Below are 20404 nucleotides of genomic sequence, written 5' to 3'. Positions count from 1 at the left end.
ATTCTATTCAGTAGAATAGAACAGGTTACAGTACCAAGCACAGACACACGTACAGATGAGCTGCTGTGCTTGTATACACACTGAGGAGTGCATGGCGCTCCCTGGGGTACTTTGGCCCCTTCATTGTGCTAATCCCAGTGGTCAGACCTTGAAGTTTAGTCATCAATGTCGCCTATGCTAAAGATAGGTCATTGATACTAAAGTCCCAAAGGACTCCTATACTAGTCATGATACACATGATAAGCGTATTTTATTTTTATAATGTTGTGTCTGTTGTATTTAAAATTGACCTACAGTTTTTGCATACAATGGGATGCACCATATTAATGGATTTTTGTGAATTTATATTTATATTTTGAAAAATTATATTATTTCTTCCTTCCCTTAGGATATAGAAGGTCAGATTGTGCAGCTTAGAACAGAAGTCAAAAGGTAAGTTTGAGATGCAATGAAAAACTAGTCAGTCCATACAAACATAGAAATTCATAATTCAAGCTTTTAGATGATTAAAATAATAATTGTTTATATTAAATACATAAAGTAATAGTATTAGACCAGGAAATGCAGTGCAGTCTGTAGACAGCTTGTTATAGAGCAGGAGGAGCTGAGCAGATTGTTGTATGGTTTTGTTGGAAAACATTCAGCAAAACGTGTACCATATTTTTCGCCCTATAAGACGCATCGGCCCATAAGACGCACCTAGGTTTTTGAGGAGGAAAAAAGGAAAAACAATATTTTGAACCAAAAGGTGTGCTTTTGGTGGGCTTTGAACTAATGGTAGCCTGTGAATGACACTGTTTGGGGGATCTGTGGATAACGCACTGTTATGGGGGATCTGTGGATAACGCACTGTTATGGGGGATCTGTGGATAACGCACTGTTATGGGGGATCTGTGTATAACGCACTGTTATGGGGGATCTGTGGATGACACTGTTATGGGGGATCTGTGGATGACACTGTTATGGGGGATCTGTGGATGGCACTGTTATGGGGGATCTGTGGATGGCACTGTTATGGGGATCTGTGGCTGACACTGTTATGGGGGCGTCTGTGGAAGGCACTGTTATGGGGGCATCTGTGGATGGCATGACACTGCTATGGGGGGGGATCTGTGGATGACAGATAAATAGCATCTTATGCTATTTGTCATCCACAGATCCCCCCCCCCCCATAACAGTGTCAGCCACTGTGAGTGACCCCCAATACAGGGGGTGGGGGCTGGCATCTACAATAGTTTTTTAATGGCAGCGGGGGCCCAGTGCGGTCATTGTATTCTATTGCACCAGGCCCCGCTCACTGTACTAATTGTATCTACAGTAACTGCAGGCAATGTTTAAGTATAGAATATGTTCGATCCAGCAGCCTGTACTTAGGACGGCAGGAGGCACTGGCAGCGTAACTCACTACGTCACGTGCCTGTGCCGCCTGCTTCATTCATAAAGTGGGCGGAGCAGGCACGTGACGTAGGAAGTTACACTGCCAGTGCCCGCCCAGCCTCCTGCCGTCGTAAGTACAGGCTGCTGGATCAAACATATTCTATAGTTAAACATTGTCTGCAGTTACCGTAGATACGATTAGTACAGTGAGCGGGGCCCGGTGCAATAGAATACAGTGACTGCACCGGGCCCCGCTGCCATTACAAAACTAGATGCCAGCCCCTCCTCCCTCCCACTGATACACTGCCGGCCGCGCTGTGCAGCATGCGGTCGGCGGTGTATCAGTGTAAACAGCAGCATTCGCCCAATAAGACACACTGCCATTTTCCTCCCACTTTGGGGGGGGAGTGCGTCTTATAGGGCGAAAAATACGGTAATTTATACATTTAAGCCTCCGCTCTTTTTCATCTTAAGACCAACCCTGCGTATAACTGTCTGTGACTGACCGCTATCTATGTATTCACACTAAAGGCACACATACACATTAGTGTATTGTCGACCAAACCCACCGAGAATGGAGGGTTCACCCAACAGTGTCATGTGTACGGGGAGCTCTCAACTCTCCCAGGACAGATGATGTCGGAAGAGAGAAGAATCAGGCAAAGTGATTATACTTTTGTTCTCCCAGGAGATAAGCCACTACCCAAAAGTGTCTGACAGTGGCTTTCTCCTCTGTCCCCATTGAATACACATTCGCCTGAGCCAAATGTGTATGGTGGAGTCAGGAAAGATAGCTGTTGACAGCCATTGAAGGTGTATGGGCGGCTTTACACAGGGAATGCTATAAATCACTGATAAGACAGCCCCAATGTACAACTCAACTCAGAAAAAGCAGAGATTTAAATGTATAAATTACAAGTTTTACAGAACCCTTTCCCACAAAACTACATATCAATCTGTTCTAAAACCCTTGTATGTGGTAATCTGCAATTACTTGATTTTGTTAGTGAGGCATGTTTTAGGCTACTTTCACACTGCCGTTTCTGGGTCCGCCTGTGAGATCCGTTTCAAGGCTCTCACAAGCGACCCAAAATGGATCAGTTTAGCCCCAATGCATTCTGAATGGATAAGGATCCGTTTAGAATGCATCAGTTTGGCTCCGTTCAGCCTCCATTCCGCTGCTTGGTGTAAGTCAGGATGGATCTGTTTGACTTAGACTTAGACTTTTTTTTGACAGAGTAATGCAGACGGATCCATTCTGAACGGATACAAGCGTTTGCATTATAGGTGCGGATCCGTCTGTGCAGATACCAGACGGATCCGCACCTAAACACAGGTGTGAAAGTAGCCTAAACTGGACAACTTCTGCCCTTATATGCCCGGGTGCATGGCTGCTTAAATGCTTAGTGCAGTTAAAAAAGCTGTGCCGCTGTTTACTGCCAATTTTGATTCAAACAATAGGTTTAGTTATTTTTTTGTTGGAATTGAGACTAGTGTGAAGTAGGCCCTTAGCTGTCTTCCTTCTTTATAGTTCTTCTCAGAATATGAAAGAAATATTTGCACAAGATGTTGGAAAGCTGGAAACAAAGCTTTTAAGTCTCCAGCAAGAATTGGAGACTCTGAGAAAAGCTCAATCTGAACTTTCCCAGCAAGTGAAAACCGTCCCTGGACAAATAAGAGAAATGAAGGATGAAGTGAGTGTTTATGGCTTTCTTCCTGTGTGTACGTACGGCTGTAGCCAATTCATTTTGACACCAGCTGCACCAGGATTGTCACTTTAGCACAATTAGTTCTGTAATGTTTTTTGTTGCGTTATTATTATTGATGGCCTATTGATGGGGGTCTTACTAGCACCCCGGCCAATCAGCTGTTTGAAGAGGCTGTGGCACTTAGGTGAGCGCTGCAGCCTCTTCTTAGGCTGGTGACATCACATTCATTGGTCACATGGCCTAGGCAAAGCACAGTCCTATTGAAGTGGTCCTGGGCTGCAATACCAAACACAGCCATTATTCAGTGTCTACGGCGTTGTGTGTGGTAAGTCGAAGCAAAGTGACCTATTCAAACAGCTGATCAGCTGGGGGTGCCAGGAGTCAGACCCCCACCAATTATATATTGATGACCTATCCTCGGGATTGGTCATCAATATCTAACTCCTAGAAAACCCCTTTTAAGAGGTTTTCAGGCTTTTAATATTGATGACCTATCCTCAAGAAAGGTCATCAATATCAGATCAGCCGGGGTCTGACACTCGGCACACCCACCGATCAGCTGTATGGAGAGAAGGCACGCGCCGTGGGCACATGCCGTCTTCCTGCTTGCCATAGACATAGCAGCAGCGATCAGGAAGAGACACACAGAGTGTGCCTTCTCTTCATACAGCTGAGGATAGGTCATCAATATTAAAAACCCTTTAACCCTTTAAGGACCCGTGACGTAGCTGTACGTCATGGGTCCGATCTCTAAACATGGTGCCCGCTTGCACGTGCAGTGGGCGCCTTAGCCTCGGGGTTTCTGCTATTTTAAATAACAGAGACACGCGTCACATGTATGCGATCAGCCATAAGGCTGATCGCATACATCTTACCCTTCAGATGCCGTGGTCAAATGTGACCACGGCATCTGCGCAGACTGGAACCGGAAGTCACGCGCTTCCGGTCCTGTAACAGCTGAGATCGGGGAATCTGTTACCTTGCGCTAATTGACCGAAGCCACAAGCAGGCTTCTTCAGAGTCAATTAGATGTATATATCAATACGGACCACTAGGTGGCAGCCTTGTATTGATATAGTGCAAATTAAGTCTTCAATGATGGCTATTTAGCCATCACTGAATACTATGGCCAATCGAATGATTGCCAGTTATTGTCACCCAAGGTGACTTAAAAAAAAAAAAAAAAAAATTCTACAAATATAAAAAAATAAAAGTTCAAATCACCCCCCTTTCCTTAAAATAAAAATACTTAACCAATAAAAAAAATAAACATCATGGGCATCGCCGCGTGCGAAAAGGCCCATACTATTAAAATCTAACAATATAATGGCATACAGCAAATGAGGTAGCGGGGGAAAAAATTAAAACAGCCAATTTGCCATTTTTTGTTACTTCAACTACCCAATAATTTTTTCATTAAAAGTGATCAAAAAGTCGCACACACTTAAAATTGGTATCACTGAAATGAACAGATCGTCCCTCAAAAAATGAGCCTTCACACAGCCCCGTACACATAACTACAAAAAACGTTATAGGGGTCAGAAGATGGTTATGAAAAAAAAAATTATAATAATTTTTCAGTATCAAAACGCAAGAAAAATTATACAAGTGTGGTATCGTTGGAACCGTACTGACCTGGAGAATTAAGATAACAGTTCAATTTTACCGCATAGTGTACAGTGTAAAAAAAAAAAAAAAAAAACTTTATCAGAATTGCGTTTTTTCCCAATTCTACCCTATTTGGAATTATTTTCCCACTCCCTACTACATGGTATGCAATCGTAAATGGTGCCATTAGAAAGTACAACTTGTCCTGCAAAAAATAAGCCCTCATAAGGCTATGTGAATGGAAAAATAAAAAAAGTTACGACTATGGGAAGGCGAGGAGTGAAAAACGAAAACGCAAAAATGGAAAATCCCAAGGTCCTTAAGGGGTTAAAGAAAACATGCTACTGTTATACTTTTCCCAAGGTGTTGCACTATATTAAAATAGTAAAGGCATTATCCAACTCAAGACAGTGAATGCCTGTTCACTGCATGAATGCACTAGAAACTCAGCCACCTTGAGTACAATGCAATATAAAACAAGAGGGAGAGACCTAATGAGTAGTGGGAGGTGATTGCAGAAGGTTATAACCTGGGAAATGCCATCACTTTCTGATGGTTGAGGGTCCGGCTCACCTTATGTAGAGAACTACAGCACAGTCCTATTGGAAAAGCCAGGAGGGCTGGGAAAATAAATACACAGGCGTGTAAGTAATAAAAAAAATACACAGGTAAGGAAATGAGCATACACAGGCGTGTTTTAGACATAAGTAATGTAAATCCCTGGACTTTTTTTTTATCACATAGTTGTACTATGCTAGGAATTAATCACTGGATTTGCACTGGGATTCTGTTGTAAAAAAAGTCACAATTTTTGCACAAAACGTTACCGCTCTTTGTGATCTTATGCCGGTCTTGATACTTTTTAAAATAGGTGAAAATGTGAACGTAGTTAGCTATTAATTAGGTGTACGCCAGATGTATCAACTGCAACTTTTCAAAAAGCCATAAGTTGCACTCCAGTAGGGGGTGGTGTAAAAACAGTAACATCTCTAGAACAAAGTGCTTTTTGTAAATTTGAGCCAAATTTATCAAGAAACACGTGACGGCACAAATGATAGCAATGCAGACTCGGGCAAAACTGAGTTCCTTTCATGATAAATCTCCCCCATATGTTTGTTTTGTCAGGTTCAATTGCTTTTTCCAGCTTGGCTCCAAAGTAATACAGAAACAAAGAATAGCGGGTCAGCATCTCTTTCTGAGATTTTCCTACGCCGTGATGAGTTAGAGAAGTATTTGCTGGAGTTAGAAAGGAAGATTCTTGCAGGAGTGACTGCAGACAGAAATCTATGGGCATCTCAGGCACATGTAAACATAGACAGAGAACTGCAGGCAAGTGGATTATCTGGAGTTTCTCGGGAGGTAAGAATGTATTTAGTTTCATTGCATTTCATAAGGTACTCAGCTTTTAGGTGGTTTGTATAGAGCATTTATATATATATATATATATATATATATATATATATTTATTTGTTGGACGTCCTACGGCTACCTACGCACTACAGGAAATAAAAATTTCAGATGAATAAAGTTTTGTTTTTCTGGACGTCCTAAGACAGCACGGTCATGAAAGCTGTGCTGCCAAAAGACTACAGGAAATGAAAATTTCAAGTAAATACATTTTTGTTATTTTTGCTGTGTCTTTGGTGCCCTTAGCCTTTAAAGATGACACACCACCTTCCCTGAGATATCTGATTTACTAGGGTAACTCTATATAACAATTCTGGAGGCACAATGCAGAGCTCTAGGAAAGATGCTCTAGATATTTTTATGGCAAATACAAATATTTTTTTTAAACGGACATGCCGGGACCTTACTAATTATAATAAAGTACGCTTAGTACTGATGCTTGCATCTTAAAGGGGTTGTCCAACTATTAACTTTTATTGTAATTTCTCTGAGGCTATGAGAGACAATCAACTATAACAAGAATGTATCAGCAATATCTACAGACAAGGGCATTTTTTTTAATATTTGATTTTAATAGTGATCTTAAGGAGAAATATTGAACCATGGGACAAGCCCTCTAAAGGGAATCTGTCACCCCGATTTTGGAGTATTATCTACAATAATCCAAATGTAGTACTGCAAATAAAAAAAATGAGTATTTTATTACTGACATTTCATTTGCTGTTGTCTAGAAGAAATAACCCCTTTCTATATGTTGTACTCCGTAATTTTATGGTATTAGAGCCACTGTAAAAATGTGTTCTTGGTCTAATGGAGCATGCTCAATAGACACACGCATAGATATCACTACAGAGGAAATAAGCAGGAATCTGTATACAGTGGGCAAAATGGCATGTCCTCCATATTGACGTTACTTGCACACGGAACCCGGCACATGTTACTGGTGCAATTTAGCATAAATACATACCACAAGTTACGTAGTTAGTATGGTTGAAATGGCACATAAGCCCTTTAAAGTTCAACCAAGGGACGGGTAGGGATATGAATTAAGAAAGGGGGATGAGAAAACAGACCTCTACACATTTACATAAGCGTTAATGTTATTTCATTCTAAGATTCAAATTTATTTAAGACTACTTTCACACTAGCTTTAATATTTTCCTGTATTGAGATCCATCATAGGGTCTCAATACCGTAAAAAAAAAGCTTCCGTTTTGTCCCCATTCATTGTCAATGGAGACAAAACATAACAGAACGAAATGCTCCAAAATGCATTCCATTCCGTTCTCATACCGGAGAGCAAACCGCAGCATGCTGCTGTTTTCTTTCCGTCCTGGGATGCGGAGCAAAACTGATCCGTCATACCCACAATGCAAGCCAATGGGGACGGATCAGTTTTCTCTAACACAATAGAAAACGGATCCGTCCCCCATTGACTATCAATGGAGTTCATGACGGATCCATCTTGGTTATGTTAAAGATAATACAACCGGATCCGTTCATAACGGATGCAGATGTTTGTATTATCAGTAACAGAAGCGTTTTTGCTGAACCCGGCCGGATCCAGCAAAAGCGCTAGTGTGAAAGTAGTCTAAGCTTTTTTTTATTTTTGCCACATCCTTAGGTAGACTATTCCACAGAGTCACAGTTCTTATGGAGAAGAAGCCTTATCGCCTTTGTATTAAATTATTCAGTGCAAAAAATGCATAAGTACTAAGGCATAAATAATCAATTTTATTAGAGCAATAACGCTATTATTGTTTTAGTAAACCTAATGACCCCTACATATGGCTGTAATGTGGATCTGTGATGCTCACACGGTGGCCCACTGAGTGATTGTGGCTCAGTAATATGAAACCACATGGATTTCATGTGCTGTCGTACAGGTTTTGCTGTGTAAATGAGCTCTTAATCACATGCAACCCCTTCAAGAAAAAATAAAAACCTTCTCCTTTAAAATCTAGAGACATTATCAGGAAAATGAACACGTATAGGAAATGCCTGAAATAATTTGGATCTTGATCTACTTCTTTCCAGGAGGTGTATGAAATTGTTAACCGTGTCCTGCAGACATATAGTGAGGACCGGATTGGGCTTGTGGATTATGCTCTGGAGTCATCAGGTTAGTGCTTCTTTGTTCAATTTACCCATAATTGTAATGATAAACTAATTTTATAGACACCTTTGGAACATTTTCTATTGCGGAATTCTACTTATCTTGGGCACATTTTTTTTTCCAATTGGTCTTTATTAAAGGGGTTGGCCACTTTCTGGCTACTTGTGACCAATGTGTAGGTAAGATGACTATATGGCACTTACTAATATAGCCTTTGTTGGTATTCTGTGCCGTTTGTTAAATGTATATGCCATGTCACCTTGATGGGCAAATCTTCTGTGCTGTCCACACAGAGGTCCTGTCCATAGGATGGCCGCTAATTGAGGCTCATGTGACCAGCCTCCTCCATTCCGACACACTGCACCTGCAATAAACTCCCAACAGTGAAGTGTAAATGGCAGATGCAGTGTATTTGAATGGAGGAGACATCACATGGAGGTGATTTACCTGGTCACATGACCCTCCATCAGCAGCAATTTTATGGATAAGACAGCAAAAAAGACTTGGCAAACAAGGGGACATACCTTATGAAATATAGAAAATGGTACAGAATTTCAACAGAGGCTATATTAGTAAGTGCCATATAATCATGTTACAAGCACATTGGTCAACAGTAGCCAGAAAGTGGCCAACCCCTTTAAAGATTTTCAACCCTATGTCTTCTACAGCCTTCAGCTTTCACTGTCTCTGTAGACTGTTCCATCTGCATTTCACTGAAATTCATCAGAGAGCTGCTCTGTCAGCTTGATCTGTAGCCATTAAAGCTTCACACTTTATCAATTTGATGAGAATTCAGTTTGACTGTTTATGAGCTGTTAGAAAAGTTTATATCAGAGCAACAGATAGAGCCGACAGAGCAGCTCTCTGATGGATTTTGGTGAAAATCAGAAGGAACAGTCCACAGAGAGAGTGAAAGCCGCAGGATGTAAAAGACAAACGCTTGAAAATTGAAAACAATTTTAAGTAGAATGCAATAAAAAAAATCCCCAAAGGTGTTCACCAACTTTGTTTGTAATATATTTTTTTGTGTATAGGTGCCAGTGTCCTAAATACAAGATGTTCTGAGACATATGAAACAAAGACTGCTTTAATCAGCCTGTTTGGGGTCCCCCTTTGGTACCAGTCACAGTCACCACGTGTAATACTTCAGGTAGAAGTTCCAATTTCAGGAATTTAACATGTTTCACAAATGTTCAACATTTTTTCCATGAAATTTAAATGTCAAGTATTTTTTTTTTAAAGCCGGATTCAAACCCAGGTAACTGCTGGGCATTCAGAGGTTCTCAAGGCTACGCAGTTATCCGCCTTTCTAGTAGAATCAGACCAACAGCAGTGACGCTGGATCATATTCCTCGATCCTTGTCACCAAAGTCCACAATTGCAAGTGCACCTAAGGATTTCTCTGTTTATGTAAGTAACCTTTCTTAAAATCGACTGCTGTGTCTATGTCCCTTACATTGATATATATGTAAAATATTAGTTAATCAGTAAAAAAGTGGCATCTATCACTGGGCCTCACTAAACATATGTGTCTGGTACTGCCCTCATATGGACTATTGCTACTGGATTTTTCGCAGCCTGAGACCCCTAAGTGATGGCTGTATGCTCCCTAGCTGCTGGACACCTGCTCTTTTGGCCTCATATACTACTACAAAGTAAAGACCGAAAAAGAGCTGGTTGTGTGAGAGCTGCTCCATGGACTAAGATTTAAAGCTTCTCATTGCTGATGAAGCTTGGGGATCTGATGAGGGACTGGTCTGAGGTCTGATGGACCTTGGCGGTCTGATCTGAGGTCTGATAAGAGCTTGGGGGGCTGATTTTGGGGGCTGATCTGAGGTCTGATTGAGCTTGGGGGTCTCATTTTGGGGTCTGATCTGAGGTCTGATGAGGATTGAGGGTCTGATGATTTTTTTTTTTCTTATTTTCCTCCTCAAAATCCTAGGTGCATCTTATAGTCTGATGCGTCTTATAGTCCAAAAAATACAGTAAATAAGGAGAGCTACCAAAATATTTTTGTAGGAAGTATGTGCTTATAGAGGCGTATGAAGGAAATCTTATTATAGTCTGGCTGTTATCAAACATTTTGGTCTTAAGGTTGTATTAAACTGACAGATTTTTCGGCAGATAATCACTAACGAACCTTCGTCCGGCAGTGTAATACTGCTGCCAATTTCCTGATGAACGCTCGATTCCTGGGCAATCCAAAAATTTTGACATGTTAAAAAAATTATCATTTGCAGACGGCAGATTGTGGTGTCTGATCATAATCTGCTTTGTAGGAGATCACTGCTTGTAATAGCAGCGGTTTCCTCCGCTAGTGAGCAGACTATTATCCTCCCGGCAATCGTCTGCAACATCAGGCTGTGTAATACAGCCTTTACACACCTATTTCACTTCACGGATCATTTCCAATTTTATCACTTAAAGGCAGTTTATCAGTAGTTTTGACCATGTTAAACTTTTAACAGCACTAGGTAGGGGCTGGGGAGAGCGGTACAAACATAACTTTTGTGGAGCTTTTCTCATCAGGAGTAGTGAATATGAAGTTTTATAAAGTTAATAGACTCTGCTTTTGCAAGTGCCCTGGGTGCAGTGGTTCACAGTTCCTCCCCTCTGCTGTGAGTGACAGCTGTAGCATCCAACCAGGAGACCAGCACACCCGTCAGCCAGAGGGGAGGGCCTGTGAAACAACCCAATGCAGAGAAAACTTCAGTGAAGCCCCACATTTGCTTGAGCGGAATTTTCAGAATAAAATTTCATATTCACATTATCCTGATGAGAAAAAAATCCACAACTGGTATGTTTATGCTGCCATCCTCAGCCCCTAGCTAGTGCTGTCAACAGTTTAACATGATCAAAACTGCTGACAGGCTCCATTTAAAGGATGGAATACACTATAATTCATTATTAAAAATCCTACAGGGTTTGGAAGAAGAGACACAGAAAGAAGGGGTACTTCTTGGGAACTTCACTTACAATCAAAATGGAAATCCAATACAGACTTTTTCTTTAAAGGTAATAAATATATTTTTGCTTAGCTGTTTAAAAGTCCATTAAAGTGACTGTCCAGTCATTTTTATAAAATTTCAGAGGCTGATTGAAGAACATACAGAAGATTTCTTGTTAGATTATAGATTTCTCAGCTATAATTGCAATATGAGGCAATCTAGGTTTAAAGAAAAGGTGGTGATTAAAGGGGTTGTCTCATTTGTGCAAATGGCATTCATTATGTCGACAAAGTTAATACAAGGCCCTTACTAATGTATTGTGATGCTCCATATTGCCTCCTTTGCTGGCTTGATTCATTTTTCCATCGCATTGTACACTGTTAATTTCCAGGTGTTACGGCCACCGCTGCAGCGCAGAAACGAGGTGGCCAGGACAAGAGCTGCTGCTGCACATGCATATCTATTCACGGTCCCGACCACCTATAGTGTTCAGGAATTGCCACAGCTGCTGGATTGTAGGGTGGTTGTAACCCTGCAAACGAGCAGAGCAGTGTATGATGTGATGGAGAAATGAATCAAGCCAGCAAAGAAGGCAATATGGACAATCACAATACATTAGTAAGTGTCTTGTATTAAGAGCTATCTAAGACTTAAAAAAAAAACACAGAAAGTGTAGGGTTCATATATACCTGGTCCCCACTACTGGTCCCCACTACTGGGTTCCAGCTCCATTGCTCCCTGGCCGCCTCTGCAGCTCTGCGATGTTCTGGCATCAACATCCTGTTGATGGGCGACACATGACCACTACAGCCAATCATTGGCTACAGCTGTGATCTGTCATCCATGCACCATGTCACTGAGTCATGTGCTGCATGGGTGACAGGTCACTCCTGCGTCCAGTGATTGGCTACAGCGATCATGTGATGCCCGTCAACAGGATGTTGCATCGAGGAGCTACAGAGACGGCCGGGAAGAAATGGAGCCTGAACCCAGCAGAGGGGACCAGGAAAGTATATATAAAAGGACCATACAAAAAATATCAAGGGAAGCTATTCTGTGTTAAACCCCCTAAAAAAACAAGGGGCCACTGGAGCCTACGACTGGAGAAAAAAAGATTCAGTCCTAAGAGGCGACAAGCATTCTTTACAGCAAGATTTGTGAATCTGTGGAATAGCCTGCCGCATGAGACAGCAAATACAGGAAATGGCTTCAAAAAAGGTTTAGATGATTTTTTAATTCAAAATAACATTGAGGCTTATGACAATGTGTAGAAATCTTGTTCTACACACCCCTTGCCTTTGGTTCAACCCCTTTTCTCGCTCATATCATTGGGGGACACAGAACCGTGGGTATAGCTGCTTGCTGCCACTAGGAGGCGACACTAGGCTGAAAAGTGATAACTCCTCCCCTGCCGGCTATACCCCTTCCAGCCTGGAGAGAGCATATCAGTTTTTAGCTTAGTGTCGTAGGAGGCAGACCTCCCTGCTTTGCTGGGTGGCTCTTTAGATTTTTTTCATTTTGATATTTTTTACAGGATTTCCTGCATGGGGCACAGGAACGCTTGGCGTCCCTGTCTCCCTGGGAGGCTGGCAGGTGTTGCTTGTTCCACCGCCCTGCCTCCCCCAAGAAGACAAAGCGGACCAGGGCAGCCTCGCTCCCCTGCTTCCCACCAGCAAGAGGGCCACCTCCTCTCCAGTCCTTCTCTGCCCGGACCCCTGATGCCTGGTGCCAGCGGTCGTAGGTTTGCCCTGCTGGTACAAGACTAAGGGTGAAGACCACAGATGAAGACAGGTGAGTATTATTACCCTCCTTGTCCCCCTCACACCATGGCCCCTTTCTTAAGGGGGTAGCGAATCCTCCACCCGTCGCCCATCTCACCTCACAAATTGGGCAATAAAGGGGTTAATCTCAAACCTGGCGGCGGCATCTTAGATTCCTTCTCCCCACCCCCCTCCGATCTAGACGCGGCGCATATCAGGGCAGGGGACATTCAGCAAGCTACAAACGGGCGCCTTCTGCGCTCCATTCCGGGCCCCCCAGTCGTCCAAGCGCCGCACCTCCTCGGCCGGTATACATCCCGGGTGCCTGCTAGTGCCGTTCTGGATTCCTCTGTTTCCCGGCGGCAGAACGAATATCCCAGTCAGCCGGGCGTCGCAAAATCTAGGCCCCGGCTTCATTCGGGCCTACCGATTTCTTCTCCGGGCCGCGCTGTTTTCTTTCGAGCCCACGGGGTGGTCTTACGCGGCCAGTGGGCACAGGCGGCCGCATTCCGTGCACCGATCCAGGTACCGCTGTGTTCCGGCTGGCGGTGAGTCCCGGTCGGCCTGCGTAAAACCTTCAGTTCCCCGGCTTTTGCGGCCGCAACTTCCACCCTCAGGTATGGGGGGGCGGGTCCATCCCGATTCTTGGGTAGTTTAACCCTTCCTGCCCAGCCACCTCTTTGAGGCCGGCACCAGATTATCCTGGGTTTCTATCTGCAGGCACAATGTGCCTTAACCCCTTCACGCAACATCACGTACATGTACGTGGGTGAATGTGGTGCCTCACCGCATCCCCACGTGCATGTACGTGATCGGCTTTCACTGTCAGCGCAGGGAGCGAAGTGCTGAAGCTCCAGTGAAGCCGGCGTGCTGGGGTTGCTAGGCAACCAGAGAAGCCGGCAGGAGCTGTATTGGAGCTCTGACCCGCCCACGATCGCTGTGATTGGTCCATTACTGCAGAGGGACCAATCGCAGCGCATCGGGGCAGGTAAGGGGGGGTTAGGGAGGGACTATGTGCTTCTCCTTCTCTGATCGCCCCAATTCCTGTCAGGGAAGCGATCAGAGAAGGAGATACTGTGAAAATATTCCCGACCTATGACGAGTATACTCGTCATGGAGCACTGCTACTTAGCGCGCCATGATGAGTATACACGTCATGGCTGTAAACTGTCACCATGTCTGCAGACATGGTGACAGCGCTGAGATCCCGGCTGTCACACACAGCCAGGCACCTTGGGTCAATGCCGAGGGGGGTCCTGTGACCCCCCCCTATCGGCGATCGCTGCAAACCGCAGGTCAATTCAGACCTGCGGTTTGTAGCGCTTTCTGCGGTTTCCCTGACTGCGGGGATCAGAAACTTTAGTATGTCTAAAATAAAGCTTTTTCACCCCCCCTGCACCCCTGAATGATGATATGTTGGCGGGTGGTGCAGGGGGGGTGCGGGATGTGCGGTAAGGTGCGGGAGGCGGGCGGTGCGGCAGGCGGGATCGCGATCCCCCGCCCGCCTCCCTTTCAATGATCGTTGGCGTCTAGTGGGTATACCAGGGTGCCAGCACATTGCTGGCACCCTGGTATAAACGGCTGACATCTGCGATGCGATGTCAGCCGTTTAACCCTTTCCATACAGCGGTCCGTACGGACCGCTGTATGGAAAAGGTTAACAGCGCAGGGAGCTCCCTCCCTCTCCCATCGGGGGGCTGCTGTGCCTTTGCAGCCCCCCGATGGGAGAGGGAGAGAGCCCCCCTCAGCCCTGTGCTTACCCTTCCCCGTCTGCGCAGTTCTGACCAGTACTGAGCAGACGGGGAAGGTTCCCATGGCAACAGGACGCCTCTCAGGCGTCCTGCTGTCCATGGTGCTGAACAGATCTATGCTAAAAGGCATAGATCTGTTCAGTGTAAGTAAAATACAGTACAGTGCAATATATATTGTTCTGTACTGTATTATACAGACATCAGACCCACTGGATCTTCAAGAACCAAGTGGGTCTGGGTCAAAAAAAAAGTTAAAAAAAGTTTATCACTGAATAAAAATAAAAAAAATAAAATACACTACACATATTAGGTATCGCCGCGTCCGTAACGACCTGATCTATAAAACGGTCATGTTACTTTCCCCGCACGGTGAACGCCATAAAAATAAAAAAATAAAAACTATGAGGAAATTGAAATTTTGCCCACATTACTTCCCAAAAAAGGTAATAAAAGTGATCAAAAAAGTCGCATGTACGCCAAAAAAGTACCAATCAAACCGTCACCTCATCCCGCAAGAAATGAGCCCTTACATGAGACAATGGCCCAAAAAATAAAAAAACTATGGGTCTCAGACTATGGAGATACTAAAACATGATTTTTTTTTGTTTCAAAAATGATATTATTGTGTAAAACCCTGATAAATTATAAAAAGGTAGACATATTAGGTATTGCCATGTCCGTAAGAACCTGATCTATAAAAATACCACATGACCTAACCCCTCAGGTGAACACTGTAAAAAAAATTAAATAAAAACGGTGTCAAAAAAGCTATTTTTTTGTTACCTTACATCACAAAAAGTGTAATAGCAAGCGATCAAAAAGTCATATGCACCCCAAAATAGTGCCAATCAAACCGTCATCTCATCCCGCAAAAATGATACCCAACCTGAGACAATCGCCAAAAAACTGAAAAAACTATGGCTCTCAGACAATGGAGACACTAAAACATGTTTTTTTTTTGTGTCAAAAATGATATTATTGTGTAAAACCTAAATAAATAAAAAAGTATACATATTAGGTATCGTCACGTCCGTAAGAACCTGCTCTATAAAAATAGCACATGATCTAACCTGTCAGATGAACGTTGTAAATAATAAAAAATAAAAACAGTGCCAAAACAGCTATTTTTTGGCAAATTTTCCATTTTAATTCATTTTTTCCCATAACAAAGCAAGGGTTAACAGCCAAACAAAACTCAATATTTATTGCCCTGATTCTTTAGTTTATAGAAATGCCCCATATGTGGTCGTAAACTGCTGTACGGGCACACGGCAGGGCGCAGAAGGAAAGGAATGCCATATGGTTTTTGGAAGGCAGTTTTTGCTGGACTGTTTTTTTGACACCATGTCCCATTTGAAGCCCCCCCCCGATGCACCCCTAGAGTATAAACTCCAAAAAATGACCCCATTTTGGAAACTACACCCATCAAGGTATTCAAAACTGATTTTACAAACTTTGTTAACCCTTTAAGTGTTCCACAAGAGTTAATGGCAAATGGAGATGAAATTTCTGAATTTCTATTTTTTGTTACTTTGCCTCACAAAAAGTGTAATATAGAGCAACCAAAAATCATATGTACCCTAAAATAGTACCAACAAAACTGCCACCTTATCCCGTAGTTTCCAAAATGGGGTCACTTTTTTGGAGTTTCTAACCTAGGGGTGCATCAGGGGGCTTTAAATGGGACATGGTGTCTAAAAACAATCCAGCAAAATCTGCCTTCCAGAAACCATATGGTGTTCCTTTCCTTCTGCGCCCTGCCGTGTGCCCGTACAGCAGTTTACGACCACATATGGGGTGTTTCTGTAAACTACAGAATCAGGGCCATAAATAAAGAGTTTTGTTTGGCTGTTAACCCTTGCTTTGTTACTGGAAAAAAAATATTAAAATCGAAAATCTGCCGAAAAAGTGAAATTTTGAAATTGAATCTCTATTTTCCATTAACTCTTGTGGAACACCTAAAGGGTTAACAACTTTTGTAAAATCAGTTTTGAATACCTTGAGGGGTGTAGTTTCCTAGATGGGGTCACTTTTATGGAGTTTCTACTCTAGAGGTGCATCAGGGGGGCTTCAAATGGGACATGGTGTAAAAAAAACAGTCCAGCAAAAATTAGCCCTCCAAAAACCAAACGGCGCACCTTTCACTCTACGCCCCGCTGTGTGGCCGTACAGTAGTTTACGGCCACATATGGGGTGTTTCTGTGAACAGCAGAGTCAGGGCAATAAAGATACAGTCTTGTTTGGCTGTTAACCCTTGCTTTGTTAGTGGAAAAAATGGGTTAAAATTGAAAATTAGGCAAAAAAATGAAATTCTCAAATTTCATCTCCATTTGCCAATAACTCTTGTGCAACACCTAAAGGGTTAATGACGTATGTAAAATCAGTTTTGAATACCTTGAGGGGTGTAGTTTCTTAGATGGGGTCACTTTTATGGAGTTTCTACTCTAGGGGTGCATCAGGGGGGCTTCAAATGGGACATGGTGTAAATAAACCAGTCCATAAAAATCAGCCTTCCAAAAACCAAACGGCGCACCTTTCACTCTACGCCCTTCTGTGTGGCCGTACAGTAGTTTACGGACACATATTGGGTGTTTCTGTAAACGTCAGAGTCAGGGCAATAAAGATACAGTCTTGTTTGGCTGTTAACCCTTGCTTTGTTAGTGGAAAAAATGGGTTAAAAGGAAAAATTAGACAAAAAAAATGAAATTCTCAAATTTCCTCCCCGTTTGCCAATAACTCTTGTGCAACACCTAAAGGGTTAACAATGTATGCAAAATCAGTTTTGAATACCTTGAGGGGTGTAGTTTCTTAGATGGGGTCATTTTTGGGTGGTTTCTATTATGTAAGCCTCGCAAAGTGACTTCAGACCTGAACTGGTCCTTAAAAATTTAGTTTTTGTAAATTTCGGAAAAATTTCAAGATTTGCTTCTAAACTTCTAAGCCTTATAACATCCCCAAAAAATAAAATATCATTCCCCAAATAATTCAAGCATGAAGTAGACATATGGGGAATGTAAAGTCATCACAATTTTTTGGGGTATTACTATGTATTACAGAAGTAGAGAAACTGAAACTTTTAAATTTGCTAATTTTTCCAAATTTTTGGTAAATTAGGTATTTTTTTGTGCAAAAAAAATAATTTTTTTGACTTCATTTTACCAGTGTCATGAAGTACAATATGTGACGAAAAAACAGAATGGCCTGGATAAGTCAAAGCGTTTTAAAGTTATTAGCACTTAAAGTGACACTGGTCAGATTTCCAAAAAATGGCCTGGTCCTTAAGGTGAAAATGAGCCCGGTCCTGAAGGGGTTAATATTGCAATATTCAGCCCTTCTTGCCTCTTGTCCATTTGAGGCTAGGTCCTCACCAAAAGAAAAAAAAAAAAAAAAAAGTGCGCCCATACAGATCCTGCCCTCCTCAGCCCACATCACCGCAGGATCACCCTGGCTGTGTGTACCAACTGGGCCTGTGCCCTATCCTGGATAGTGTAGGATTTTTCACAATCGCCCATTTGGTTGATAATGCTCCACCTGCGAAAATTCAGTGGAGGACATCTGAAGGATTCCCAATCCGCCCTCTGAGGCCGTTTGGTTGATAATGCTCCACCTGCGCAAATCCAGTGGAGTACATCTGATGGATTCCCAATCCGCCCTCTGAGGCAGTTTGGTTGATAATGCTCCACCTGCGCAAAGCCAGTGGAGTACATCTGAAGGATTCCCAATCCACCCTCCTGGGTCGTTTGATATTTTTCCTCTTGCGCAATACAATGGAGGACCTCTGGAAGTTCCCAATCCACCCTCCCGGGTCGTTTGGTTGATAAACCACCGCCTGCACAATCCGGTAAGTGGACCTTTAGGAGTTCCATTCCACCCCCAAGGTAGTTTGGTTGTTATATCAACACCGGCGCAGCCTGGGCTAGAGGCTGAGAGGTGGAACTGCGCACGTGCGGGCCAGAGAAGGACATAATTCCTCCTGGCTCACCTCCGCACCCCACCCTTCCGCCCTAGGATCACGCTCAGAACCCTCCCTCACTGGAGGGGTTAGTTTCCGGGGGGAGGGGGGAGATCAGTTATTCGGACTCTGACATGAATCCGGTTCAATCTTCCAAGATTACGTCCATGCTAGCCAGCGGTACTGGTGTATGCATTACCCCCTTTCTTAGGCGGTATTTGCACTTCTACTGGATACAGTACTTACCTTAGGTATTACCTCCTTTCTTAGGTGGACTGACCGCACTAGCACTGGTCTCAATGCCAGCCATAGGCGTCCCCCGTTTCGTAGGTGGCGGAATTGCAGTTCCACTGGGCACAGTACTGTCAGTATGCATTAGTCTCTTGTATAGGTGGCATTATGGCATTCTCACTGCCGTTGCAGTGTTTACGTATGCATTGCCCCCTTACTTGGGTGAAGTAATTGCACTTCCCACCGGGTACAGAACTCGTCATATGCAAGTTCCTGCTGTGTGCGTTACCCCCTTCGATAGGTGCTGTACTTGCACTACCTCGGGTTACAGTACTTGCTGGATATGTTACTCCCTGTCATAGGTGGAGTGATTGCACTGCCACTGAGTGCAGTGCTTACCATAGGCATTACCCCCCTCCATAGGTGGGGTAATTACACTTCCGTGGATTGCGGTTCAGACTATCGCGCTACCCCCTTCCTTAACCAGAGGATTGCACTACCACTGGATGCTTTTCCATCAGTCATTTGCCATCACATCCTTCCTGTGGTATTACCCTCTACAAATGATCCATTAACGGGGGAATCACTAAGCATCTTTGCATGCTATAATTCAACTACGCCATGACACTACATGCCTTGGCTTCCTTCACAGGTGGTCCGTGGCAACAGTCGGTACCCGCTGGTGCCTGGTACTCTCCATCTAGTGGCATATGGATACGGGCACTGGATACTATGGCTACTTCCATATTGTATCCTTCCTTTCTTCCGGCACTGGTGGGGGCACAAAAATGTCGACCTTTGTGCTCTCAGGGGGGTCACCCAGCAAGACTTATGTGTCCTGGAGACCCCCCATCCCCATGGGCTTCCACCGTTCAGGTCAGTCACATTACACAGAATACTGTGATTACGATCCAGCAAGCAGAGTATTCCACTGACTCTGGATTCTTTGTCCACCACTCTTCCTTATCTAGGTGAGGGTGTTATGCTGGCACTCTGCAGTGACTACTACAATGGGTTTTCCTTCGCAGGGGAAGTCTTCACGCTAGGGCTAGATGATCGTTGTCACTGTAGTGGGGCAGCCCCCCTCAGGTAGGGGTTCTACCCTGACACTGCTTCGGCGGTTGCTCCTGTTCATCGCCCTTTTCAGGTGGAGGGCTTAAGGTTAGCTCTACTAACTGGGACAGCATGGTACCATGACTTTTACTGGATGTCCTCAGGCCTCCCCCTCAGTTTTACGCTGGCGGAGCATGCAGTAGCTCCTACTGCACAAGGGGTGTTTGCATCACCATTACATGCTAGGGTTCCTACTGCAAAGCTCTTTTGTCAGGTGACTGATTCTTCTAACACTGGAATCAGTGGCCTCTACAGTGTGGCCTCCTCCTCAGCTGGAGTATGGCATTAGCATTACTCTTGTGGCTTCCCTCGTATGGCATCCTCTTCAGGCGGAGTATTGCATTACCACTAGATTCTGTAGAGCGCCAGTCTCTCTTTAGCTCTGGCCTCTTTCTGGTTTACACTACCTATAAGTGACCTTTGCTCTGACAA

At 43.7% G+C, this 20404-nt stretch overlaps 1 protein-coding gene across 2 annotated transcripts in view; it reads left to right on the top strand.

The window, feature by feature from the left end:
* SUN2 (Sad1 and UNC84 domain containing 2) overlaps positions 1-20404 on the top strand; it is a 99296-nt gene that overhangs the window by 66358 nt on the left and 12534 nt on the right. For both annotated transcript variants that reach the window (XM_040408510.1, XM_040408509.1), the window contains 7 exons: positions 389-432; positions 2909-3071; positions 5820-6053; positions 8139-8223; positions 9252-9367; positions 9460-9627; positions 11140-11232. In XM_040408510.1, coding sequence (XP_040264444.1) covers positions 389-432; positions 2909-3071; positions 5820-6053; positions 8139-8223; positions 9252-9367; positions 9460-9627; positions 11140-11232 — 903 coding nt within the window. The remainder of the gene's footprint in view (positions 1-388; positions 433-2908; positions 3072-5819; positions 6054-8138; positions 8224-9251; positions 9368-9459; positions 9628-11139; positions 11233-20404) is intronic.

Source organism: Bufo bufo, chromosome 9 (genome assembly GCF_905171765.1).
Source record: "Bufo bufo chromosome 9, aBufBuf1.1, whole genome shotgun sequence".
Classification (NCBI taxonomy): Eukaryota; Metazoa; Chordata; class Amphibia; order Anura; family Bufonidae; genus Bufo; species Bufo bufo.
This window is presented reverse-complemented; position numbering and strand designations above follow the sequence as displayed.